This window comes from Ahaetulla prasina, chromosome 6 (assembly GCF_028640845.1).
Source record: "Ahaetulla prasina isolate Xishuangbanna chromosome 6, ASM2864084v1, whole genome shotgun sequence".
Taxonomy (NCBI): Eukaryota; Metazoa; Chordata; class Lepidosauria; order Squamata; family Colubridae; genus Ahaetulla; species Ahaetulla prasina.
The window spans coordinates 24250241-24277662 of NC_080544.1; the positions used below are offsets into that span (position 1 = coordinate 24250241).

Consider the following 27422-nt stretch of genomic DNA (forward strand, 5'->3'; position numbering starts at 1 on the left):
CAACCTTGGGCCTGGTGGGGCTTGAACCTGCAGTAATTGCAAGCAGCTGCTGTTAATAACAGACTGTCTTACCAGTTTGAGCCACAGAGCCCTAGTTCTAGTCTAGACTAGTCATGAAAGCTAGACTAGTCTAGTCTAGACTAGTCATGACTAGAGTTCTAGTCATGAAAGCCAGGGGGAGTGATTTTGGGCCAATCACTCACTCTCAGCCCAACTCACCTCACAAGATTGTTGTGGGGAAAATGGGAGGAGGAAGAAGTGTTGAATATGTTCACCACCTTCAGTTGTTTTTAATAACAATGAAGGCGGGATACAAATAGAAATAAATAAATATTAGATATTAATAGTAGAAATAGTGTAATATAGCAATGACGTGCAAGCAATAGTAGAGTGTAGTAGAATAATAGTTGAATGTGGTATAGAGAACATTTATTTATTTATTTATTTTATTTTATTTGATTTTTATACCGCCCTTCTCCCGAAGGACTCAGGGCGGTGTACAGGCAGAAGTAAAAAAGACAATACAATGTACAATTTAAAATGTAAATTAAAAAACTTATTATAATTAGCCCGAAACTTTAAAATATATAAAAAACTAAAATCCCATTTAAAATTGATATTAAAAATTTAAGAAATTTAAAAGACCAATAAAATTCAAGCCAGCCCCGCGCGAATGAAAAGATGTGTCTTAGATATTAATGTATATCAGTAAGAAGAAATACAGAAATACAGAATAAAGCAATAGGCATCGAAAGAATTCGCGCATATATGTTTGTATACTTCACTTTTGCAACTTGGGTATTTTTCCAAAATAAAACAACTTGTAATTACATCATAAAGGATTCATGGAGTCCCTCCTTCGTGATATAATGTGGAAACCATTCCATTAGGTACCCAAGACACAAGCCATAAAGGAATCTATGCATTAAATCAATGTTAAGTTTGGCCTTCAAAAATTGTGAAACCAGTCCAGCTGAGCCAGAACAAGTATCACAAGGAACACCCGTCAGAAACCTGACCACAGCATTCTGGACCCATTGCAATGTTCTTATTTCCTTCAATGACATCCTCACAGAAAGTGGATTACAATAATCTTTTTGGAAAGCAATTGTGGTATGACCCATGGAGGGCAGAGCAGTCCTATTCAGAAAAGGGGAATGTAATTCAGCTAGAAGAAGATGTCACTCATGCTTAGGAACCACCTGAACTTTCAGAGAAAATGTGAAATTGAGAAAACACCTCCAAGAGGTGAATCTGCTCTTTCAGAGGGAGGGTGATCCTTTCTAGAGCTGTTAACTCTCTTCCAATTGGATAGTGTCATCAATCAAAGTCCTCTGACCTGCCTAAATTCAGCTTGGAACTATTATACCTCATCCTGACCACAATCAGGCCAAGCAGAAGTTAACTATGAAGGCTGACCCACTGGAAGAAGATGGAAAAAAACATGTAAAGTCGGAATTGGTTCTTTTAAAACTATATCCAATTTGATGGACTCAAGCACAAGAGATCTCCCAAAAGTACTTTGACAGTTGGATTTTTATACCACTCTACAAGTTGTTTACATGTTATACCATGTGGTATAAATTTGACACTCAATCGATAAGCAAGTCTGTGTTCCTTCTTTTGCCATCTTCTGTATTAAATATTTAGGGATCTTCAAGGATCCCTCAAAGATCCCTCCTTCATTTACCAATGAAGCAAATCATATGAAGATAAAGACACTCGCTAAGTACTCCATTGTTTAGTGAGGCTATTAAGGAGAAAGAAAAGAATCAATGGTGAATTGAATTTTGTTTGGTTTTAAACTGGCTACGAATTTGTGCTTAAAGTGGAATGCTATCGCATTTGAGCTAAGCATTCATATGACATTATGTTTTCAAAATTGTTATTTTGCTTCATTAAGCACTGATAAATCCACTCATGTCCAAGCCATTCTCAAAATACCTTAAATTTATTAAGCAGCTTAAAACTTACAATACGACCAATGATGGGCAGCTTGCGTATAAGTCTGAAGAACCATTTTTTAAATCGTGATGTTAAACCTAAGGGGAAGGGAAAAAAACAAGAAAAAAATTTTTAAAGGAAAAATTATCAAAAAACAGCTCTGAGATACACAACATACACACATTTACAAAAACGTGTAAAACTTTCATAGAAAAGGTAGAAAGGCAGATTTGTAGGTATCTAGAAAATGAGGCTTACATTTTAAATCTTCTGTGGATACTATTAAAATTAGATTGACAAGAGCAGACAAGAATATTCCACTATCATGTAAATGTCTATGGAGATTCTCAGTCATCCAGGTTATGGTTGTCCTAAAGGTGCTTTTTCAAGAGGCAACTGGACTTTCTTTGTTTTTGCTTGAAGACATTTCGCCTCTCATCCAAGAAGCTTCTTGGATGAGAAGTGAAACAACTTCAAAGAAAAACAAGTTCAGCTGCCTCCTAAAAAAACACCTTTAGGACCATCCTGTAAATCAGAGGTCTTCAAACTTGGCAGCTTTAAGATTTGTGGACTTCGACTCCCAGAATTCTCCAGCCAGCTGGAGTCGAAGTCCACAAGTCTTAAAGCGGCCAAGTCTTCAAACTTGGCAGCTTTAGGACTTGTGACTTCGAATCCCAGAATTCTCCAGCCAGCTGGAGTCGAAGTCCACAAGTCTTAAAGCTGCCAAGTTTGAAGACCTCTGCTGTAAACTGATGACCAGGTAGTCCTCTACTTATAACCATTTGTTTGGCAACCATTCAAAGTGATTGAAAAAACTGACTCATGACCAATCCTCACACTTACGACTGTTGCAGCCTCCCCACAGTCATGGATCAAAACTCAAGTGCTTGAAAACTTTTCGTTTGTTACAGTACCCCTGGGGTCCTTATGTTGATCTTTCCAGCTGGCTTCCGATAAGCAAAGCCAAATTCACTTCATGACATGATTCATTTAACAACCGCCGTGATCCACTTAACAATGGAAACCAAGGATGTTAAATCATGTGGGACTCACTTAGCAAGCTACCTTGCTTAGCAACGGAAATTCCGGTCCCAGTTATGGTCATAGGTTGAGGACTGTCTGTAGTACATCCTGTAAATCTACAAACCCTTCTATCACTTTTCAAAATAAAAAAAACGTTTTTTTAAAAAAAGATTCTCCAAGAAAATGATACAAGTTTAGGATTTTCCAAATTTCCTTGGCTTAGCCATGAGATTGAAACAGTTTTAAGATGATCTCAAGGGAGCTGAAGGCAATTAATGGAATTTGCCACTGTTGCTAAGTGCAAAATTTAATTTAAAACAATCAAGTTGGGGCCACTTTCTGATCCTTTTTAATAGGTAGCTCCATCATATCCTCTTGGAGAAAAAGGAAAGTAACTGAAGACTTCATGTGCTCACACACATAAGTTTGCATTTACATTACAGTAGTGGCCAAACTTGTGGAAACCTTCTGGGAAAAGTGTATTTTCTAAAACTAGCTAATAACACCACTTTTTTATGAGAATACCATAAAATTATATATCAATGGAAAGATAATTTAATCAAGCATGTAATGCAATAACTTTTATGAAGGATTTGCTATTAGAATAGCAGTTAAAATATACAGAATAAAAGTGAAATACATCGAAAAAATGAGATAAACAAAAATGATCACCATAGAAAAAAATGAGATATACAAAAATTATCACCATGTCAGTTAATACTTAGTTGGGTAACCTTTAGCATGAATCACGGCCTTACAACGTCTTCCCATGGAGTGAACCAAGTTCTGCAGCTGTTCTAATGTGAAACCAAGATTGAATGATTGCTTCTATTAACTGGGTTTTATTGCTGGGTCGTTTCTGACTAACAAGTTTCTTTAGTCAGCTCCATAGATTTTCAATTGGGTTAAGGTCTGGGCTATTCCCAGGCCATTCGAGCAGTGGAACAGGATTATCCTGAAACTCCCCCCCAAAAAGAAAAAGTAGTGTTATTAGCCATCAAACCTCTAAAATACAACTTTCCCAAAAGGTTTCCACAATTTTGGCCACTATGGTATCTATCCTGCAAAACTCAATTTACAAAAGGAATTCTTTGAAGACTTTCAAATTCCAATTAGCAGAAAGAAACTACACAGCAATGGAACAATTTACCTTTTTAAAAAAAAAAAAGAACAACAACTTGTCCAGAAAAATAATGAACTAGAGCAGGTATGGAAAATTATTTTCTATAAAATATGACAGCAAAACCAATACACATCCATCCAGAGTCTAAATTAATAGGTTCGTTTGTTAAATACTCCCAAAGTATTGCAAATACTTTCCGACCCGGTTACAGCACTGAGATGGCTTTGGTCGCGTTGGTGGATGATCTCTGGAGGGCCAGGGATAGGGGTTGTTCCTCTGCCTTGGTCCTATTAGACCTCTCAGCGGCTTTTGATACCATCGACCATGGTATCCTGCTGCACCGGTTGGAGGGATTGGGAGTGGGAGGCACCGTTTATCGGTGGTTCTCCTCCTATCTCTCCGATCGGTCGCAGACGGTGTTGACGGGGGGGCAGAGGTCGGCCCCAAGGCGCCTCACTTGTGGGGTGCCTCAGGGGTCGATTCTCTCGCCCCTCTTGTTCAACATCTATATGAAGCCGCTGGGTGAGATCATCAGTGGTTTCGGTGTGAGGTACCAGCTGTACGCTGATGACACCCAGCTGTACTTTTCCACACCGGACCACCCCAGCGAAGCTATCGAGGTGCTGTCCCGGTGTCTGGAAGCCGTACGGGTCTGGATGGGGAGAAACAGGCTCAAGCTCAATCCCTCCAAGACGGAGTGGCTGTGGATGCCGGCATCCCGGTACAGTCAGCTGCAGCCTCGGCTGACTGTTGGGGGCGAGTCATTGGCCCCAATGGAGAGGGTACGCAACTTGGGGGTTCTCCTGGATGGACGGCTGTCTTTCGAAGATCATTTGACGGCCGTCTCCAGGAGAGCTTTTTACCAGGTTCGCCTGGTCCGCCAGTTGCGCCCCTTTCTAGACCGGGATGCCTTATGCACGGTCACTCATGCTCTCGTGACATCTCATCTGGACTACTGCAATGCTCTCTACATGGGGCTCCCCTTGAGGAGCACCCAGAGACTCCAGGTAGTTCAAAATGTGGCTGCGCGGGTGATAGAGGGAGCCCCTCGTGGCTCCCATGTAACACCTCTCCTGCGCAGACTGCACTGGCTACCTGTGGTTTTCCGGGTGCGCTTCAAGGTTTTGGTAATGATCTTTAAAGCGCTCCATGGCATAGGGCCGGGTTACTTACGGGACCGCCTACTGCCACCGACTGCCTCCCACCGACCCGTGCGCTCCCACAGGGAGGGACTCCTCAAGGTGCCGTCAGCTAGGCAGTGCCGACTGGCGACGCCCAGGGGAAGAGCCTTTTCTGTGGGGGCTCCCACCCTCTGGAACGAGCTTCCCCCAGGACTTTGTCAACTTCCTGACCTTCGGACCTTCCGCCGCGAGCTTAAGGCACATCTATTTATTTGCGTAGGACTGGACTAGATTTTTAAATTTTAATTGTTTAAATTTTAGATTTGGTTTTAACTTGGGGTTTTATTATTTATGTCTATTTTAAATATTCGGCCTATTTAATAAGTTTTTTAGATTAATGTTTTACTTTGTATATTTATGTTGCTTTTAGATGGCTGTACACCGCCCTGAGTCCCTAGGGAGATAGGGCGGTATAAAAATATGAATAAATAAAAATAAATAAGTTCATGTTTTATTTTTTTTTAAGCCAAAAGCTCCCTGCTCTCTCTTGACAATGTTTATTGTGCACCATCAAGCCAGTATCAACTCTTTAGCAATCACACAGATGGATTTTGTCTCCGAGGTTCTGCATCTAACCTGATATTTCAGATCTTCTGTTGGTGCGGTCGCTAACACTTTCACTGAGTCCATCCACCTTCTTGTTGCTCATCCTCTTCTTTTTCTTTCTACCTTTCCCAGCATTTATAGCCTTCTCCAGTGAGGTAGGTGGTCACAAAATGTGCCCAGGATAAGGTAACTTGAGCCTTCTCATTTATGCTCCCAGTGAGAACTCTGAATTGATTTGTTCAATGATCAATTTATTTATTAATTTATTTATTTGGCTCTCCACAATATTCTCAGAAGTCTTCTCCAATATCCAGGTTCCAAAAGGTCAATATTCTTCCTACGTCAAGGGTCACCAACCTTTCAGACCTCAGGGATCACTAAATTCGTAATTTTAAATCCCACAGACCACTAATATGATCTGCCTAATAACTGGGTGGGTAGGCGTGGCTAGGTGGTTATGTGACTGGGAGGGCGTGGCCAACTCGATGTCACTCACCTCGAGAGGCACCTCGGCAGCCTCTACTTACCCCTCCCCTCCCAGCCACTCCTCCCCTCCCCTTCCGGGCTCCTTAGAGCCCCAACCTGAAGCAGTTGTTGGAGCTAAGCAGCCACCATGAGAAAGAGTGAGCAAAACAGCTCAGTTCAAATTGGACCTGACCGAGAAGGAGGCTCAGTAGAAGCACTTCACTGAGGACTATGAGCATAGGCTTTCCAAGCAGAGGGAAGACCTGCGGAAGTGCAAGGCCAGGTACATGTGCCTGGAGACTCAGCAGGCTGAGATGGTCAGCCAGTTCCAGGCCATGATGCAGTCCCACTGGAACAAGGTCCTCCGGCTCTTTGCCATCAGCAGCACTTCCCTCCAGCCTTCACCCAAAGCCCTGCACCAGGAGGCCGAAGACCCCAAGTCGGAATTTCTGTCCCCCTCCAACCCACACAAAAAGACCTTAAAGGGGGAGACTCTCTGCAGCAACACAAATGTTCATTGCATGTATCCATCCCAGGGGCCGTAGTTTGAGGACCCCTGATTTAGTGCAGTATAAAAAATGCAAATAATTTTTCTGTGGACCACCAAAATTTTCTTGTGGACCACCAGTGGTCCACGGACCACCAGTTGGTGACCGCTGTCCTATGTGGCTTCTTCAAACATTCACTTCCCTAAGTGCCACAGAGACTACCATGGCTTGCACTGTTCTGATATTCGTAGATAGACACATCACACGACCATCTTTTTTCCACGGTTTTCTTGCCTAGTCCTGGTCTGCGGGATATTTCTTGACTATCGTTTCTTTGTTATTGATGGTTAGTCCTAAAAGAAAGAAGCTACCTATTGCTTCAGTATCTTCATTACGACCTGACCAGTTCAAAGTTGACTCAGTCTTCCATCCTTCTGAGTTCGGTCAAATGAGGACCCAGATTGTTGGGGACAATATGCTGACCTTGTAAGCTGCTTAGATGGGGCTGCAAAGCACTATGAAGCAGTATATATGTCTAAGTGCTACTGCTATTATTAAGGTTGATTGTTATAAAGGAAAACAGGCTGACAAAACAGTCCAATTTTTTTTCACTACTTCACTTTTTCATTATGCTCTCTAACTTGTATGACTAGATGCTGCAGTGCTCTGCATTTTCAGCTATAAGACTTCAGTCATCAACATAGCACAGGTTATTGATACTTATTCTTCTAATTTCAAAACCACATTTCAACTTCTTCCAATCCAGTTTTCCTTAATATATATTCAACATATAACATAATAACAACAGAGTTGGAAGGGACCTTGGAGGTCTTCTAGTCCAACCCCCTGCCCAGGCAAGAAACTCTACACCATTTCAGACAAATAGCTATCCAACATTTTCTTTAAAATTTCCAGTGTTGGAGCATTCACAACTTCTGTAGGCAAGTTGTTTCACTTATTGATTGTTCTAACTGTCAGGAAATTTCTTCTTAGTTCTAAGTTGCTTTTCTCCTTGATTAGTTTCCACCCATTGCTTCTTGTTCTACCCTCAGGTGCTTTGGAGAATAGGTTGACTCTCTCTTCTTTGTGGCAACCCCTGAGATATTGGAACACTGCTATCATGTCTCCCCTAGGCTTTCTTTTCATTAAACTAGACATACCGAGTTCCTGCAACTGTTCTTCATATGTTTTAGCCTCCAGTCCCCTAATCATCTTTGTTGCTCTTCTTTGCATTCATTCTAGAGTCTCAACATCTTTTTTACATCATGGTGACCAAAACTGAATGCAATATTCCAAGTGTGGCCTTACCAAGGCATTATAAAGTGGTATAAACATTCACGTGATCTTGATTCTATCCCTCTGTTTAGCAGCCCAGAACTGTGTTGGCTTTTTTGGCAGCTGCTGCACACTGCTGGCTCATATCTAAATGGTTGTCACTAGGACTCCAAGATCCCTCTCACAGTTACTACTATGGAGTAAGGTACCACATATCCGGTACCTGTGCATTTGGTTTTTTTTGCCTAAATGTAGAACCTTACTTTTTTCGCTGTTGAATTTCATTTTGTTAGTTAGCGCCCAATGTTCAAGTCTGTCAAGATCCTTCTGTATCTTGAATCTATATAGGTTGAATAAGTAAGGAGAGAGTATACAGCCTTGTCTCACTCTTTTCGTGTGTGTGTCTGTCTCATGAGGACAATGAGATGAACTTGGATTTCCCACTTCTCTAAGCACGTTTTCCATGACTGACCCATTTGACGGTCCTTCTATAATCACTGAAGCATATAGTGCAGTGATGGCTAACCTTTTTGCCGTAGTGTGCCAAAAGCAGGGGGGAGCGTGGGGGATGGGGGTCACGCGCGTGTGCCCACACCCATAATTCAATATGCCCCACCCCACACACATATGTGTGAAACTCCCCTGCATTCCCCCTGCTTTTGGCATGTGATGGCATGGTGGGCCTGGTAGGCCCATTTTTCACCCTCCCCAGTCACCAGAGTCTTTCTTGGGGGGGTGGGACTAGAAGTCAGGAAACAGGCCATTTCTGGCCTCCAGGGGCGTGTGGGGAAGGCTGTTTTCACCCTACCCAGGCTCCTAGAAAGCCTCTGGAGCCTGGGGAGAGCGAAAAATGGGTCTTCCCCACACACACCCAGAGGCCCTCCGGACCAAGGAAACAGTCTGTTTTCTGACTTCCAATGGGCCTGAAAGGCACAAAAATCAGCTGGCTGATGCACGCATGCGCGCCAGAGCTGATTTAGGGCAACGCTCGCGTGCCTACCGATATGGCTCCATGTGCCACCTGTGGCACGCGTGCCATAGGTTCGCCATTACAGATATAGTGACTTATTTTTGATATTCTTTGGCTTTCTCAATTATCCAGCTTGCATCAGAAACGAAGTCTCATGTTCCCAGCCTTCATCTAAAGCTAGCTTGAATATCTGGCATCTCTTTTTTTCATGCATGTTGGATGATGCCAAATATCATTTTGCCAGAACGTGAAATTATTGATATTGTATGGTAGTTTGCATGTTCTGTTAATTGTGTGTATGTGTGTGTGTACTTGACTGTCAATTAAAGTTTCCCAATCTCTTGTCCCCTGTATCATTTCCATAGATTTGTTGGCACAACCTGGTTTAAGAACCTTGACTGATTCCGTGATCTTTAAATCTATTACTGTCTGTGCATAATGGGCCTTTAGAATGCCAATTTGAGGTTGGAACCTCCTGAGTTCAGAGATTTTTTTTTTAAAGACCTTTCTTGATTATTTTTGTCTGTTTCTATCCTCAGTAAGGGACGTGGTGGCTCAGCGGCTAAGATGCTGAAAGCCGAAGAGCTAGCGCTGTCTGAAGATGTCTCCGTGGTCATGCGGCTGGTATGACTAAATGCCAAAGGCACACAGAACGCTGTGACCTTCCCACCAAAGGTAGTCCCTATTTTTCTACTTGCATTTTTTATGTGCTTTCAAACTGCTAGGTTGGCAGAAGCTGGGACAAGTAACGGGAGCTCACCCTGGTACGTGGCGCTAAGGATTTGAACCGCCGAACTGCCGACTTTTCTGATCGACAAGCTCAGCTTCTTAGCCACTGAGCCACCACATCTATTACACTACTATACTTTTATACACCATTACATACTCCCAAAGCATTGCGAATTGTTGGATTCCTCACATGAAGGAGATGTGACACTTACTTTCTGCCTGGAAAAGAAACAAGTGTAACTTCACAATCAGCAAGACAGCAGCAGCTGTTGATGCGATGACTTGCCATGGTTCCATCCCAGAGCATTTTTCATTCACCACATTTCTTGTTTGGTTTAAGTATTGCAGGAAGATATGGTGGTATACAGTAAGAGTCTCCTGGAGAAGAAAGCAGACAAACCACAAAACAGAATGAAACCAAATGTCAATGAATAAACTTTACATCTTCACTTTTTTTTTTTTTTGACAACATTTTTATCTGACTTCCCTAGACAAGTTTAAAAAAAAGAAGACGACTGCACAAAAACAGAAAGTGATCTGGCGAGAGTAACAATTTGTCCCAGACAAAAGACACTTCAAACAAATAAAAGCTCACATGGTGGTTATGCTGGGGAATTTCTGAGGAACTTAAATACCTTAAATATGTGGTTCCAAACTATTAACGAAAACTTGTGTGGTGCCGGAATTGCAACAAAAGCCTGCAAAGCTTTAAGAATCTTTGTATCACATCCCTTTGAAAGAATTTTCGTAAGGGAAAATATGCTTTCTTTTGTCTTTATAAAGCAAGGCCCTTAAATTAAACTTAACTTGACAAAATAAGTTCAGTCTTCTGGTGTCAAAAATACAATTTACTGTTCAAACCCCAACTTTGAGAGTGCGCACTCCTTCTACTTCCCCTCTTTTAACCTAATTTTCTCTTGTTCAGTCTTGTAATGATTTATATTGATAAGAAGCCCACGTGACTTTGTCAAAGGTTTCTAGTGTCACCAAGTCAGAACTAAAAGCAGGTTTGCAGGTCTGCTTTAGGTATTACAGTATTGTGATCAGCATTAGTATCATGCCCCCTTCAGAGTCTGAATCTGAATCTGAAGCGGGTGATTGAGGGAGCACCACGTTGCTCCCGAGTAACACCACTCCTGCGCAGTCTGCACTGGCTACCTGTGATCTTCCGGGTGCGCTTCAAGGTTTTGGTTACCACCTTTAAAGCGCTCCATGGCTTAGGGCCCGGGTACTTACGGGACCGCCTGCTGTTACCACATGCCTCCCACCAACCCGTGCGCTCTCACAGAGAGGGTCTTCTCAGGGTGCCGTCCGCCAAGCAGTGTCGGCTGGCGGCCCCCAGGGGAAGGGCCTTCTCTGTGGGAGCACCTACTCTCTGGAACGAACTTCCCCCCCGGTTTACGACAATTGCCTGACCTTTGGACCTTTCGCCGGGAACTGAAAACTTATTTATTTATCCAAACGGGACTGGCCTGATTTTTAAATTTTTCAATTTTAAATTTTTCAATTTTAATATTTTATTGGGTATTTTATATGGTCAATTTAATTTCGGCCTTTATTGAATAAGTTTTTTAATTGTTATTTTAGTGTGTATATAAATTGTTTTAATGTAGGCTGTACACCGCCCTGAGTCCTTCGGGAGAAGGGCGGTATAAAAGTTTAATTAATTAATTAATTAATTAATTAAATAAATAAATAAATACATACATACATACATACATACATACATACATACATACATACATACATACATACATACATAAATAAATAAATAAATAAATAAATAAGCCGGAGCCAAGGACGATCAAGGGAGTGGCTTCACTGGCTTTGGAGGAACGTGGGGAGGAGCAGGTCAGGACAGCCCTGGGCCTCTCAGGATTGGGACAGTCAAGCAGTGAACATGAGGAGCAACAGAGTTCAGGCGATGAGCAAGGACCGCCCCCTCCTGATCCCCAAGCACAGAGAGTGGTGAGAAGGCGGGACTAGCGCAGGCTGACACGACGACTCAGGAGGAGAGCACCCTGCCCCTCTTCACAAGGCACAGAGATTTAAGGAGACTGAGATTTAAGGAGACGCTGTGGGGAGGGGCTTTTGTCGGGAACAAACGCTGAATTGGGAGAGTTTGGTGTGCCGGTACAGACATTTGGAGTTTGTAGGACTGCTTGCTTCTTTCTGACTTCATGGACTCAGTACCTTGTTCCCTACTTTGTGGATTCATTGTTTGTTCCTTGTTTCGTGGACTCATTCTCCTGTTCTTGTTTTGCTGGACTGGGTGCCGCCAGAGGCTGCCGTGTGTGTGTGTGTGTGTGTGTGTGTGTGTGTGTGTGTGTGTGTGTGTGCACTTTGTTCTGGGACTTGCGAAGAATGTGGGAGTGTTTGGGGGGAAATTTGAAGTATTAAAAGGGAGTTTGAACTCTCAGCTGGCTGTGTGACCTTCATGCTTTGTCCTGGGTCATCAAAACCAGGCATCTTATACAAGTCAACATGAAGGCTTGTTTTTAATAACTCTTTCTTGTTATGTTGCTTCCTGAAGGACACAATGGCACTTAATCTGAAAGCTCCATACAATCCTCAAGACAAATGGCCATTAATAGGTCTGTTCTCCTTCATGCACTGGTCAGGCTCTTTAAAGTGCTTGTCCATTGAGTAAACCAGGGAAAAAAACGGAATTCTTAGCCAAGGAATCCTCAAGGAAATACCTTAGTACAGTGTTTTTCAACCTTAGCAACTTTAAGACATGTGGACTTCAACTCCCAGAATTCTCCTGCCAGCATATTGGAGTATTAGGAGCTGTAGTGGCACAATGGTTAGAATGCAATATTGCAGGCTAACTCTGCCCACAACCAGGAGTTCAATCCTGACCGGCTCAATGAATTTGGCCTTCCATTTTTCTGAGATCGGAAAAAGATTGTTGGGGGCAATATGCTGACATTGTAAACCGCTTAGAGCAGGGGTGTCAAACTTGCGGCCCACAGGATGCGTCACACGCTGGCCACGCCCACTCCCAGGTTAGCGAAGGGACAAAAAGTCACAATACATCATGTGACAACACTATGAAGTGGTGAGTTTGACACCCCTAGCTTATAGAGTGCTGTAAAGCACTATGAAGCAATATATAAGTCTAAGTGCTATTTTATAATAGTTGCCTTCATTCGTCTAAGTGCTATTGCTAGACTGGAATTATGGGAATTGCAGTCCACAGATCTTAAAAGTTGCTGAGGTTGAGAAACACTGCCCTAATAAATAGGAGTATAGAATCAAAAGCAGCTCACTGAAGCATCAGAAAATAGATGTATTTATCAAAGTGCTCCCTCTTCAAGGCAAAAGGTACAATAAAACGATCGTGTTAGAGATAAGCAAAAGTTGTACCATTCATCTAAAGATAAATTTAAAAGTGACAATATATTTAAAAGTAGTATCTTCTTTAAGTTTAACTTACTTTTTGATAACTTCAAGGATACTATATATATATATCCACCCATGTAATTTTCTTGAGAATATGTAAGTGGTTTAACATGTCTTTGCGGGAACCAAACAGTCTTGGATTAGAGTTGAAACGAATAGGGAGATCGTATCAGCTCTCTTGGAAAGGACTTCAGCTGGGGTGTTGCTACTTAAAAGGTGCCTTGGATATCCATCAACCTAGCCTCTTTCAATATGAAAGATTTGCAAAAATTTCCAATTATGATTGCCAAGTAGAGACACATTCACTACAAAGCAATTCCTTGCATCAGTTCTCCTTGAAAAGCTGGTTTGAGGATTTCAAATCCTTGAATAATTCATCATACCCGCAAACAAGCTTTGAAAGCATCGGAGGGCATTAAATCATCAACTTTATTATGTTCCTGATTTAAGTGGTACCTGGAACAAGCCTCTGGAAAATACTAAATGCACTACAACTTTCCTCAACTGGGTACTTTCCAGACATATAGAAGTAGAGACCAACTTTGGTGAAAATGATAAATATGGAGCCTCAATACATTTGAAAAGCAGGTAGTTGGAGACAGCTAGAAATACTTTTTTTGTGTGAGAATATAAGCAGGCTATCAAAAAGTGTAATCTGTCACCAAAATGAGCATTAATCTAAACAGCCTTAATGTTCTTAGCAGAAAGTGGTTGCATCCACCCTTCAATTTTTTTAATATTTAAAACTGTATAAGAATGAACTTTCCCCATGGAAATATGCCTCCAGTTTTCATAAATACTGTACAAATGACTGCAATCTAGATAACATCAACATGCAATGCAAGATGTTTTGCATGATGACCTTGAGAGTCAACACAATTTAGTTTCTGATTTACTATCATTATAATCTGTGAGCAAAATGAAACCAATACTCTACTGCAAGAACTGCGCTAAAAGAAAATTATTTTTAAGATCATTTTAAGAACATCATGAGCTGCAATAAAAGCAGATCCATAATTTTCTATTTCTATAGCTTTTTATGATTACACAGTACTCCCTAAGCTTTGGCAATGAAGTCTATTTTATCCAGCTCTCAGGAAAGTTTTGCTCCAGAAACACACATTAGTGTTGGTGCATTCTACTCTTCAAACCTGTTCTACAACTTCCAGCTGACTTAAGCTCATTTTAGAGCAGGTCTTACCAAGGTGTGGTATTTTGCTTTAATTGGGATCTGCACAAGAAAATGCATAAGCAACTTTTTCCAAATGCATGCTCTTCAAATGTGTTGAAACAAGGATTTGCAACATTTCCATACAACATGGGCAGCACTTGAGAATGATAGGAAGTGTAATACAATGCTTCTAGAACAGGGGTGTCAACCTCAAGGCCCACGGGACAGATCCGGCCCACGGGATGCTTAGATCTGGCCCGCGGGGTCCCCCCTGGGAAACAATTAAGGACTGGCCCACGGAGCTCCGTTTTCACTGGCAGAGAGTTGCAGGAGGCTGTCCCAGTCGAAAACGGCACTTAGGAGCCTATTTTCGCTGGCAGAGCGCTCAGGCCACCACAGGTGCCCACGACACGAGTGACGTCAAGCTGGCCACGCCCCCACTCCCGAGGTCAAACACAACCCTGATGCGGCCCTCAAGTTTGACACCCCTGATCTAGAAGGAATCAAAAGTAGGATGGCTGTCCAGAGTTCTACTCCATGCAACTTCAAGCTTAATTCCTGTATTATGAATATTCCATGTCAACTATTCAATTTTAAACCTGTTAGACTAGGAGTGTCCAACCTTGGCAATTTTAAGATTTGTGGATTTCAACTCCCAGAATTCGTCAGCTAGCAATTAAATTAGATGAGACAGTGGACAAATATTTCTGATTAGGGAAAGGGCTATTAATGTCAGTATTTACATAAACAAATGAGGCTTCATTCAATTTTGTTTTACTGATGTAGTGTTGTTCATCGTATAATAATTCTAATTTAAACTTGTACGTTGTCTGACTCTCAACAACTCTGAAATCCCGTCTAGGAATTTGTTTAGTTGAATTGTTTAAAGTCACCTTGAGGCTTACAGCCCTCTTTATTCATTCTATTTATTTAATTCAATAACACATATTGCTTTTCCCATAGTCTAGTGAGTTCCTAGATTTTTATTGCTTGTTTTAAAGCTATGAAAAATATAATTTAAAACTTTTTGACCTTGATGAATCAAGACAATTAGGAAGAGAGAGCAAGAAGTGCGCTAAAACCTGGACTGTGGCACTTTAAAGTCAATCAAAACCCTATACTGACACTACCAATCAATGGACAAGACTACCGTATTTTTCGGAATATAAGACGCACCTTTCCCCCCCTCCCAAAATGAGGGTGAAAATCTGTGTGCGATTATACTCCGAATGTAACCCCACCCAGCTTCTCAAACAGAGGTTTCAGAGGCTGAAAAAAAGCTTCAGAAAACAAAGCTTCATCTTATACTCTGAAAAATATGGTAAATTAGACCGGTGGACTTGATATTTACTTGTTCTATTTAGACAGTGGTCCAAATTACTTAAGGAAAAAGGCACAATGCAGGAAGTCCTTGACTTACGATTGCAATTGAGGCCAACGTTTCTGTTGCTAAACAAGGTAGTCATTAAGTGAATTTTGCTCCATTTTACCACTTTTCTTACCACTTTGTTAAGTGAATCACTGCAGTTGCTAAGTTATTAACACATTTGTTAAGTGAATCTGGCTTCCCTATTGATTTTGCTAGTCAGAAGGTCTCAAAAGGGCATCACATGACCCCAGGACATTGTGACTGTCATAAATATGAGTCAGTTGCCAATTGGCCAAATTTTGATCACGTGACCATGGGGATCCTGCAATGTTCATAAGGGTGAAAACAGTCATTAGTCACGTTTTTCAGTGCCATTGTTAACTTTAAATGGTCACTAAATTAATGGTTGTATGTTGAGGACTATCTGTGTCAAAACGAGCTGAAAGCAATAACATTCCTTTAGGGCAGGGGTCTGCAAACTTGGCTCCTTTAAGACTTGTGGACTTCAACTCCCAGAGTTCCTCAGCCAGCAAAGCTCTGGGAGTTGAACACAAGTCTTAAAGAAGCCAAGTTTGCAGAACCCTGCTTTAGAGCTAACTGGAACTTCTACAACCAACCGTGCCTTCATCCCTTGGCTTGTCCCCATGCCATTCATTTTCTTTCCTTCCAAATTCGGCTTGAATACATTTATATTTCTTCTACATTTCTATGTTTTTCTAGCAACACTTGTAGACCAATCTGCTTTGTCTGCAGCAGTAAAAAAAAACACCTGCATATCTTTGATGTTCCTTAAAAGGCAATTTCAACAGAATTATCTAGAAAGCCAGCCAGTAAATCTGTCTTGTTTTGTGCACAGGCACCTTTTATCTAAAACCGCCTGTCTTTTTTCCTTTTAGAGAGGTTCAAAGTCCCACCTGCTGCTTATTAGGCGGTTTACCCAGATCTAATCAGTAAATCATGCTAAGGTCATACCTTCAACCAGATTACCTAAGATAGCAAATCTCTGACTTGCACTCTGGCGCCATAATTAGCCCCACGTATATTATATTGCCAAATCTTTTTACAGGCAATTTTGCACAATATAAAACAGATACAGAGAGGCAAGGATTCCATCTGCCCTGATTTAGCCTTCCAATCTGTCCTTCTTGCACTTTTTAACAAGCAATCATTCCAATATGACTACAGTCACTTTGAACTGGATTCTTTCTACCTGTTAAATCTTATTTACCCTTCCCAGAAAGAACGATCATTTTTAATTCATTAGTGCATCTTGGAGAATCAGTTTGTCCCAGCATGTAAAGAACTGAGCTATGCAATCAATAGCTTTAAGAAATGCAGCTTCAAGCTCCCATCTCTGCTATAGACTTAATAAGCTTGACTCATCTGCATCACACCAAGCTATGTTGTCCATCCCGGTCTAGGCTAAGCCATCAGAAAGTGAACAAGTTGTAACTGGTTTAAGCATAGGAATGTGATTCAAACAACTGGGAAGACAGGTACAACACTCAATCAAGCCTACAAGCTTCAGGAGAAATACAGGGATCGTGAGATTTTGCCTAGTAGCCCAGAGTACAGCATAAAGAGCTCAGAGACCCAGTGGTCCACAGAATCTAAACAAGAGTTGGAACTGAAAGAAGTAGGACTAGAAGGTGGACAGCCAATGGCAAATGTCTAGGAAAATAGGCAATGCAATGGCAGAAACCCACGGGGGAGTCTTTACAATGGAGACAAGGTCCTGACAGCTGTTCCACCTAAATCCAGGATGTGATCCCATGAGACAAGATTATCCTGGTTTCCCAAGGAGCTAAGCAGATAGCAACTCGCAGCTCTGGAGCCGCATGTGGCTCTTTCATCCCTCTGCTGCGGCTCCGTTGCTCAGAATATGCATCTCAACCGCCAATGTGTGACAGCCGCCGGCACGCGATTTATTGAGCTTATAGACTCCCAGTAGGCCAACCGTGGATAAATCCAAGAAAAGAAAAGTTACAGAAGGAAACAGAATGTTTAATTCAACTATATATGCTAGTTTTGCTCAGGAAATAGTCAGGCACGGGAAGGGTTTTGTGGCTCTTGGTGTTTTGTTTTCTGTGGGAAACAGGTATGAATGGCTCTTTGAGTGTTTAAGGTTGCTGACCCCTGAGATAGCTCTATCCTTCAAAGTTGCTAGTACAGTCCGGTAGCTAGGTGCCCTGAGAACATCTGAACTCTCATTATCTGAATCTTAAGATAGTGCTTACCTTCTACTTGTTGGATGAGTCCTTTGGCCTGACTCAGAGGACACCATAACTCAGTCAGTCTGTCTGTCTGTCTATATACCTACCTATGTATTTATCTACCTACCTGACCCAAAACATTAGACCCAACAAGCCACAGTTGAAAAATTGGGCTTAATGTTGCAAAAAAAATATGTGTATGACCTTTAATAAGATTCTTTGCTTCACCTGGGAAATGGGACTAATATTCACTGACGGCTAAATGATCACTAGTAGAAACTCTTTAAAGTAGCAGAAATTCTAAAATTTGGTGTGAATGAAATATTTTTTGTTCCAACATCCAAATACCAAATTTGGGAGTGTATCTTCTTTACAAATAACAATGAGTTTGTAATTAAGAAGCATAAGAAAAAAATCATGTTAGAGATGGGTAGCACGGCACCTCACAGCTATTGTGGATGGGAATGCAGAACATTTCAGCAACCCCCTGGCCTAGATCTATTCCTATCACCACTACAATATACCTATCTTCAGTTTTTTCATCTTAATTTTTCAGTTTTTCATTTTAATTCTTAATACAAAACTCTACTTCAAAAAGAACTCAAACTTCCATGACCAAAGTCAAAATCTGAATATCTGTTTAATGAACGATAGTTAAACCAAAGGACCTGCAAGTCAGAAAGGAGGTGTCAGAATTATATATTTTAAGGACACAAATACATTTAGCAGATTTGAGACAGTTATTAAGGTACATACTCTGGAGACTATCTTAAAAGTCCTTTCTCTTCAAATGCTGATCCTTTTACTTTTTTTTTTCATCTTCAAACTACCCACTATACTCAACTTATTATTATAATTGAACCCAGGATTAGGATCCTAAGTTACGACAATTGTTAAACGGGTCACTATGTGACGACGTCTGATTTTACAACCTTTTTTGCATCAGATGTTAAAACAAACACTGTGGCTGTTTATGCTGATTTCTGACAAAAACCATACATAGCATCACGTGACTGAGGGCACTGCAAACAGTTGCGGGTGCCCAATGAGGCGCCTTTGAAATATCTAACATGGGTTATAAGTAGCCACGGAAGGAGGTGTCCATTTTAACTCTGAACGGCCGCTAAGCGCTCGGTCTTAAGTTGAGGATTACCTGCATAACCTAGCACATGGTTTGTCGATATCAAACTCTATTATGCAGTTGATGGCTACATAAATAGGGAGAAGATGGGGTTTGAATTTTTCCCAATGTGGGCACCCCCAGAGGAAGCAAAACAAAGTAAATTTCAACACAAGCACAATATCCACCACAAAAATGCTGTAATTTACATGCTTGCATCAGACATCAAGATAAAAATTGGGGGAGGGGGAAGCTTTATCTGCACACTGACATCATGATGGAATGCAAAAATTTTAGGGCCTGTCAAATTTTTAAACTTTCAATTTCCAAACATTAGGGGGTATCGAAAGTTGTGACAGGTCTCGGGGATTGTAAAAGTATTTCAGTTACTCTAATATAATTTAGATGTGCTCGGTAAGTAATCACATAAATATCATAACTTTTTAATATTTCGTTTGTTTCCTATATGCCATTATTTTAATGTCACTGTGATTTGCAAAAGTTCCTTACGTTTTCCAGAATATTATTTTTTATGCAGAAATAAAAAGACTCTGTACACCACGTGACTGACATTTTATCCTCACAGTGAGAAACTGCTAAATGTAAATGAAGTCCTATTTTAGTTTGCTTCTTTACAACATACATTTCAAAAGACTTGTTGCATTATTGAACTAGTCTGTCCAGACTCACAAGGCTGGTCAAGTCTGCAGAAAAAGAATGTCAAAAATCTGTAATTCCAGAAACAAACCATATTGCGCATACTCAATCAAACAAACTGAAGCTAGACGGTTCTGTGAATTTTGTAAAATTTTTGGTCTAAAGCAGAGGTGGGTAACCATGGCCTTGTCGCTTCCCACTTATTAATATAACCATGTTGCTTGTATCTTTCAATTTACTGTATTTTTCGGAGTATAAGACACACCTTAGTTTTTGGGGAGGAAAATAAGAAAAAAGCTGATTGGCAGGTGGATCGGCCTCTCCGAATACCCCCAATCAGCTGTTCCCAGAGGGGAATTTTAGCAACAGGTTCCTTGGTTGTGGGCTCTATGCCTTGCTTTTTTTTCTGCCTCTGAAAGCCTCCAAAACAGAGCTTCAGAAAAAAAGCCTCTGAAGCTCTGTTTGGGAGCTTCTTTTCTGAAGCTCAGTTTGGGGTTTTTTTTTCTAAGCTCCATTTGGGACTTTTTTTCTGAAGCTCTATTTGGAGTATAAAACGCACCCAGATTTTCACCCTCTTTTGGGGGGGGGGAATATGTATCCATATCCAAAAAATACGGTATATTTTTTTTATTTGTTTCCTAATATGATTTGATAGCTTATTAGTAACCTTGACTATCATAAGTGTTGTATCTTTTTATTCTTGATGAATGTATTTTATTCTCATACATAAACATATGTCTTTGGCATATACACCAAAGACAAATTCCTTGTGTGTCCAATCACACTTGACCAATAAAGAATTCTGTTCTGTTCTGTTCTGTTCTGTTCTGTTCTGTTCTGTTCTGTTCTGTTCTGTTCTCTTCTCTTCTCTTCTCTTCTCTTCTCTTCTCTTCTATTCTATTCTATTCTCTTCTATTCTGGACTTCAACTCTCAGAATTTCTGAGCCAGCATGGAATTCTGGGAGCTGAAGTCCACAAGTCATAAAAGGTCCATCATTCCCCACCCCACTGCCTGAATAGCCTCTACCTACACATTTACAACAAACCCTAGTGAGAGAGAGAGAGAGCTTGCTTGAGTAAAAGATATTTCCATTTTTTTTTAAAAAATCCACACAAAGTATCAATTGTATGCATGCACAAACTTTGCAAAAAACACTAATTAGAGAGTAGACTCAGAAATGTTACTCATGCTCTTTTGAAGAATATGCAGTTGGGAAGAAGTTGGATCCTACTTGCTTTTATGATGTAAAGTACTGATACTATGCTGGGTAAGGACAGCTATTGTCCTTGGTTAACGCTGTGAAGATCATGTATTCCAATTATTATTCACAGAAGTATATCACTGCAGAATTTTTTAGAAATCTGGACTGCATACACTAGATTATAAATTTAATTTCCTATTGATACGTAAAGTGACTTCAGTGTTAAAGTGACTTCTTCAATTGTAAAATGAGACATAAAAATGCATGTAAGTCTTAGTATTAAAAGGTAAAGGTAAAGGTTCCCCTCGCCCATATGTGCTAGTCGTTCCCGATTCTAGGGGGCGGTGCTCATCTCCATTTCAAAGCCGAAGAGCCAAGGCTGTCCGAAGACGTCTCCGTGGTCATATGGCTGGCATGACTAAATGCCAAAGGGGCACAGAACGCTGTTACTTTCCCACCAAAGGTGGTTCCTATTTTTTCTACTTGCATTTTTTACGTGCTTTCAAACTGCTAGGTTGGCAGAAGCTGGGACAAATAACGGGAGCTCACCCCATTACGCGGCACTAGGGATTCGAACTGCTGAACTGCCGACGTTTCGATCGACAAGCTCAGTGTCTTAGCCACTGAGCCACCGCGTCCCTGTAAGACTTGGTATTACAGAGGGGCAATACCTTTTTCTATATTTTTTCTTTTTATTTATTTTCTCTTTTTATATGAACCAGTAAACAACACTCAAAAAAGTATGTCTTTGGTTCATATCCTGATGCTCATCATGCTTCACAACACTATCCACATATATTCTGAAAGCTTAAATTATCATTGTGCTAACAGTTTAGTTTTTTAAAATGAAAAATCAGAGTCATATGATGGCCTGTCACGCAGACGTTAATGAAAAACTGTCTCCTATCATATAATTTTTCAGCACTTTTAGAAACAAATTACCATGATGAGAAACATAATTGTGCAACTGAAAGGCAACGTTTACATAGCTAATTAGCAAAGTATATCATATTTTATTTGGAGCCGCCTTATTCAGCCTGTGTGCCCTCTAAATGGCTTAAGACAGCTTTGCTGCAGAAGATTTTCAACAAGTATCAGGAACACAACAGGACTGGGCAACACTTAAATGTTTTGCTGTGCAACACACTGCATTACCGCAAGAATCTGGACATTCAATGGTACAACACACTTTCTTCAGCCTAATTCTGAGAACAGCTCTGCAGTGATAGCCACTTTCCTATACAGTACTATGGAGAATTTACCAACGTCTTTCAGTTTTGTGTACCGTCAAGTGTTGTTTGTTTGTCTGTGTTTATTTTATTTGCCGCCCATCTTGCTGTGAGGCAACTTTGGGCAGTTTACAATACAATCTATTAATTGTTATACAGGTAATCTCCGGGTTACGAGCGTTCCCTTAGCGAACGTTCCAAGTTACGTGATAAGCACCCTATAGCATTTATGAAGAAGTCCCAAAACTATGAATCTTGGAGCTCCACGGCAGTTGTTCTCCCTTACAAACAACCGCAGAGGCTCTTTCAACATTCGTTCTGCATGTTGCCAGCTGAAATAGAGTTTCTGAGGGGCAGATGTGTTTGGGTCTCCAGAGACCTCAGCTGGCAACATGCCAGGCGAGACCTCTGGAAACCCAAACGGAACTTCTGAGGGGCGGATCCACCTCTCAGAAGCTTCATTTCAGCCGGCAATGTGCCAGGGAAGGAGGAAGCCCGAACGGAGCATCAGAGGAGCGCACACGGGTGAGAGATAAGACCACTTGCTACATCTTCATAAGGTAATTGACCCAGCGTGGCAGGTTGGGGAGGGAAAGCAATTGTGGGGAGCATGAGTTATTTCAGTGGGTCAGGGAGACCTTTAGTGGTCTTAGGCAGGTGGCCTGTTCCATCATCACTAGGCCCCCTATGGCCTTCCCCGCCCTGAAATAGCTTGTGTGCATTTAACGAGTCTTGCATTTGATTAGCAAATGCATAGGCGAAAGGAGGGAGTGATCCCGTTCAAGGTACAAGATTCACTCCCACGAATCCTCGGGTTACGAATGGAATGGGCAGGCTCCATTACATTCCTAACTCGAGGAATACCTGTACCTCTTTAATCACCAAACTAACTCTGAATGCACATGCCAATTTGGTGGGAAAGTGCAACAGACCAAGCACACATCTCAAACCATGTACTTTGATCCACCTATATCTAACCTATTCTTCGTCATGGATCGCGAGGAAGTTATACATGATTTTCTAATAGTTCCCCACAGAAGGACTAAAACAAGACCCCAAACCTTAACCCTAATCTGTAGTTAAATACCTTCCTAATATATCAGCTTCTCTCCAGGAAACTCAAGTTAAACTGTGCTCTCTGTATTCTATCAACACTAAGCATTTACAAGGCTTACTCACTTGGAGAAACAGCAGTGTGGCATAAAACAGCTGTACGCAATTACTTTTCACTGGGATTTCAAAATGCTGATACAAGTAGTTTTCAACTTAACAACCACAATTGAGCCCAGCATTTCTGTTGCTAAACAGGACAGTTAAGTGCCACATTTTATGATCTTTCTTGCCACAGTTCTTAAGTAAAAAGGTAAAGGTTCCCCTCGCACTTATGTCTAGTGGTTCCTGACTCTAGGAGGCGGTGCTCATCTCCGTTTCAAAGCCAAAGAACCAGTGCTGTCCGAAGACGTCTCCGTGGTCATGTGGCTGGCATGACTCAACACCAAAGGCGCACGGAACGCTGTTACCTTCCCACCAAAGGTGGTCCCTATTTTTCCACTTGCATTTTTTACGTGCTTTCGAACTGCTAGGTTGGCAGAAGCTGGGACAAGGAACGGGAGCTCACCCCATTATGCGGCATTCAGGATTCGAACCGCTGAACTGCCGACCTTTCGATCGACAAGCTCAGCGTTTTATTCACTGAGCCACCACGTCCCTTACGGTTCTTAAGTAAATCACTGCAATTGTTAAGTTAGTAACCCGGTGGTTAAGTGAATCTGGTTTCCTCATTGACTTTGCTTGTCAAAGGGTCACAAAAGGTGATCACGTGACCTCGGGACACTAAAATCTTTGTAAATATGAACCAGTTGCCCAGTGTCTATATTTTGGTCATGTGACCATGGGGATACAGTGTGAAGAGGGTCACTTTTTTCAATGCCATTGTAACTTCAAATGGTCACAAAAGGAACAGTTATAAGTTGAAGAATATCTATAATATGGGGAGAAAATTTAAGAATAAAGGAAGGAATAAGACCAGTTTCTATGTTTTTCACATCCCTATGGAAAAAGAAACATACCAAGATACAGATCCACAATTATTAAGCTAATCAGAACAGTTTTTGTAATGTATCTGATTTTTGGAGGGAACTTTTGGAGGGAAAATGCACGTTAACGATTGGCTGGTGCCTCAGCCAGAATAGAATATAAGGAGAGCTTCTCCTATGGATCTTTTGCTAGGTTCACACCATATAATAAAGCGCTGTTGTTTCACACGACTTGTCTCCTGCCTCCACAATCTCCCGACACAACAGTTTTCTAATTAAGTAAAGATGACTTTCGATACCATGTGAACTGATATTTTTTCTAGGCAAATTAATCTGATGGATGTAGGTATTATTCAGTACGCAACTGGAAAAATATGCATCTCAATACAATTAGCCAAAACTGCCAAAGGTGCACAATAATGTATTTATAATTAGCATCCATTAGTTACGAAAGAACTTCTGAAATGAGAAACCTTCTGTATTGAAAAACGTTCCACCCCATTGCCTTGGAATTTCCCCGTGAAGTTCCTCTCGACTTTTCAACCAAACGTCTAGAGCAGGGGTCTGCAAAACTTGGCTCTTTTAAGACTTGTGGACTTCAACTCCCAGAGTCCCTCAGCCAGCAAAGCTGGCTGAGGAACTCTGGGAGTTGAAGTCCACAAGTCTTAAAAGAGCCAAGTTTGCAGACCCCTGCTCTAGAGGGAGGAATGTCAATTTACAGTACTGCAAAATTGTGTGTTGACATCACATTCACCACAACGTTTAACAAAAATGAATGTATTTCAAGGATTTTTCTCAATCTCTCCATTTCGTGGTTAGCCAAAGACCTCTGCTTCTTGTTTCACAAGTGGTGAAACACGAAACAGGAAGTACCAGGTTGTTCCTCAGCCACAGCAAAAACTGCATTATCTGAGAGTGGAGGAGGAGCCCCGTTTAAATCCAATCTTTTTAAACACAGAAATGAGTCTGGACAACTTTCCAATATTGAGATTTTAGGTTGTTAGTGGGATTCAATTCAATTCATTACAGTCGTAGACCAGAGACGAGAACAAATAAAAACCACTCAATAAATATACAATTAAAAATTCTGGAATAGAATAATAAATAACAGATAAACTCTCATCATAAAATCCAGTCTGTCAATTACACATGGTCTAACGATACTAAAATTTTACAATTCATAATCTGTGCGTAGTCAGTTTAATACTAAAAGGGAAAGGAATAAGCAGTGCAAAGGGTTTGCCGCATTTGTTGTATAAAATAGTTATGGTGGATTAGATATGTGTTTCTGACGAATCCCTGGTGCTGCTGTGCAGAATCTCGTCACCTGTGCTGTAGTTATGGACTGTTCATTCTTAAGCAGCCACTGGAGATAAGCAGTGTCGGAACGGCCAGGATATTTAGCAATTATTGGAAGGATATATTTTTTTTTCTGTGTAAAAGGAACAACGGAGTATGTGACCCACGTCTCCTGAGCCATAGGAATAGAGTCTTTCAGTCAATGGCATCTTTTTATACTTGCCGTACAGGACGGCTGACGGAAGCACATGGAAACGTGCAAGTGAAAATCCTTTCCGATGGTTTGCCAATGCCAACTGGCCAAGATAACTGGCAGCAGTAACAACATATCTAATGGTGTCTGAAGCCAAAAACAGCGGAGTTTTCCCGAAGTCTGTTTGCCTTTCAATGTTACTAAAGATTATTAGTGAATTTCCCTTGGGGAAACCTGGCTTTGAAATAATATACTGTTTAAAGGGATAAATATAAAGGAAAAAAATTACAGGCAGTCTTCAACTTACAACAACTGAGCCCAAAATTTCTGTTGCTAAGTGAGACAGTTGTTAAGTGAATTTTGCCCCAATTTATGACCGTTCTTGCTACAGTTGTTAAGTGAATCACGGTAGCTTTTAAGTTAGTAAACAGGGTCGTTAAGTGAATCTGGCTTTCCCATTGACTTTGCTTGTCCCAAAAAAAAAAAAAAATCACAAAAAGTGATCCCATGGCCCTGGGACATTGCAACCGTCATAAATACAAATCAGTTGCCCAGCATCCAAAGTTTGATCATGTGTCCATTGGGGATGCTGTCATGGTTGTCTAAGTGTGAAAAAATGGTCACAAAAGTCACTTTTTTCAATTGTTACTTTAAATAGTCATAAATGAACCGTTGCAAATCGAGGACCATCTGTAAAGAAAACCGTGGAGAGTAAGGCAAGGTGGGAGAAAACATTTTAGGATAGAAGAGAAATCCCGAGCTACAAAGCCTGAACCATCAACCAAATCCAAAAGGATTCGCGCTTAAAATCCCCCATTTAATTTGGGGAAAAGCAACAGGATTCCTTCCACGCTATTTAGAATAAAATTCTTTATTGGCCAAGTGTGATTGGACACACAAGGAATTTGTCTTTGGTGCATACGCTCTCCGTGTACATAAAGAAAAAATAAAATGCATTCGTCAAGAATCATAAGATACAACACTTAGTGACGGTCATAGGTTACTAAATAAGCAATCAACAAAAATCATACTGTACTAGCAAACTAAATAAAACAATATAAATCGTAATGATGCAAGCAACAAGTTTACAGTCATAAGTGGGAGGAGATAGGTAATAGGAAGGATGAGAAGAACAATAGTAATACAGTTTTAGTAAATTATTTGAGTGTTGTGGGAATTAGTTGTTAAGCAGAATGATGGCATTCTGGGGAAAATGTCCTTATGTCTAGTTGTTCTGGTGTGCAGTGCCCTATAGCATCGTTTTAAGAGTAGAAGTTGAAACAATTGATGTACAGGATGTGAGGGGTCTGTAGATGTTTTCACAGCCCTCTTATTAAATAGTTTAAGTGTTGTGAGAATTAGTTGTTTAGCAGAGTGATGGCATTCGGGGGGAAAAACTATTCTTGTGTCTAATTGTTCTGGTGTGCAGTGCTCTGTAGTGTCATTTTGAGGGTAGAAGTTGAAACCATTTATGTCCAGGATGTGAGGGGTCTGTAGATGTTTTCACAGCCCTCTTATTAAATAAGTTTGAGTGTTGTGGGAATTAGTTGCTTAGCAAAGTGACAGCATTGGGGGGCGGGGGGGACAACTGTCCTTGTGTCTAGTTGTTCTGGTGTGCAGTGCCCTGTGGCATTTTTTTTTCATTTGACTCAAGGAAGTAGACAAATAAACTAATAAGTAATAATATAATATATAATATAATAATAATAATAAGGGGGGAAAGGATAGAAAGCAAAACAGTCGCAGATAAACTGAATTTATTGGATATATTATTTTTATTATTT

The 27422-nt window shown here is 40.9% G+C and overlaps 1 protein-coding gene across 1 annotated transcript in view; it reads right to left on the reverse strand.

Annotated features, from left to right (window-relative positions):
• Positions 1-27422, reverse strand: part of SGPL1 (sphingosine-1-phosphate lyase 1) — a 63430-nt gene that overhangs the window by 35222 nt on the left and 786 nt on the right. Inside the window, exons 2-3 of the mRNA XM_058187915.1 lie at positions 9957-10122; positions 1975-2042 (exon numbers count right to left, since the gene is read on the reverse strand). Of these exons, the coding sequence (XP_058043898.1) occupies positions 1975-2042; positions 9957-10122 (234 nt within the window). The remainder of the gene's footprint in view (positions 1-1974; positions 2043-9956; positions 10123-27422) is intronic.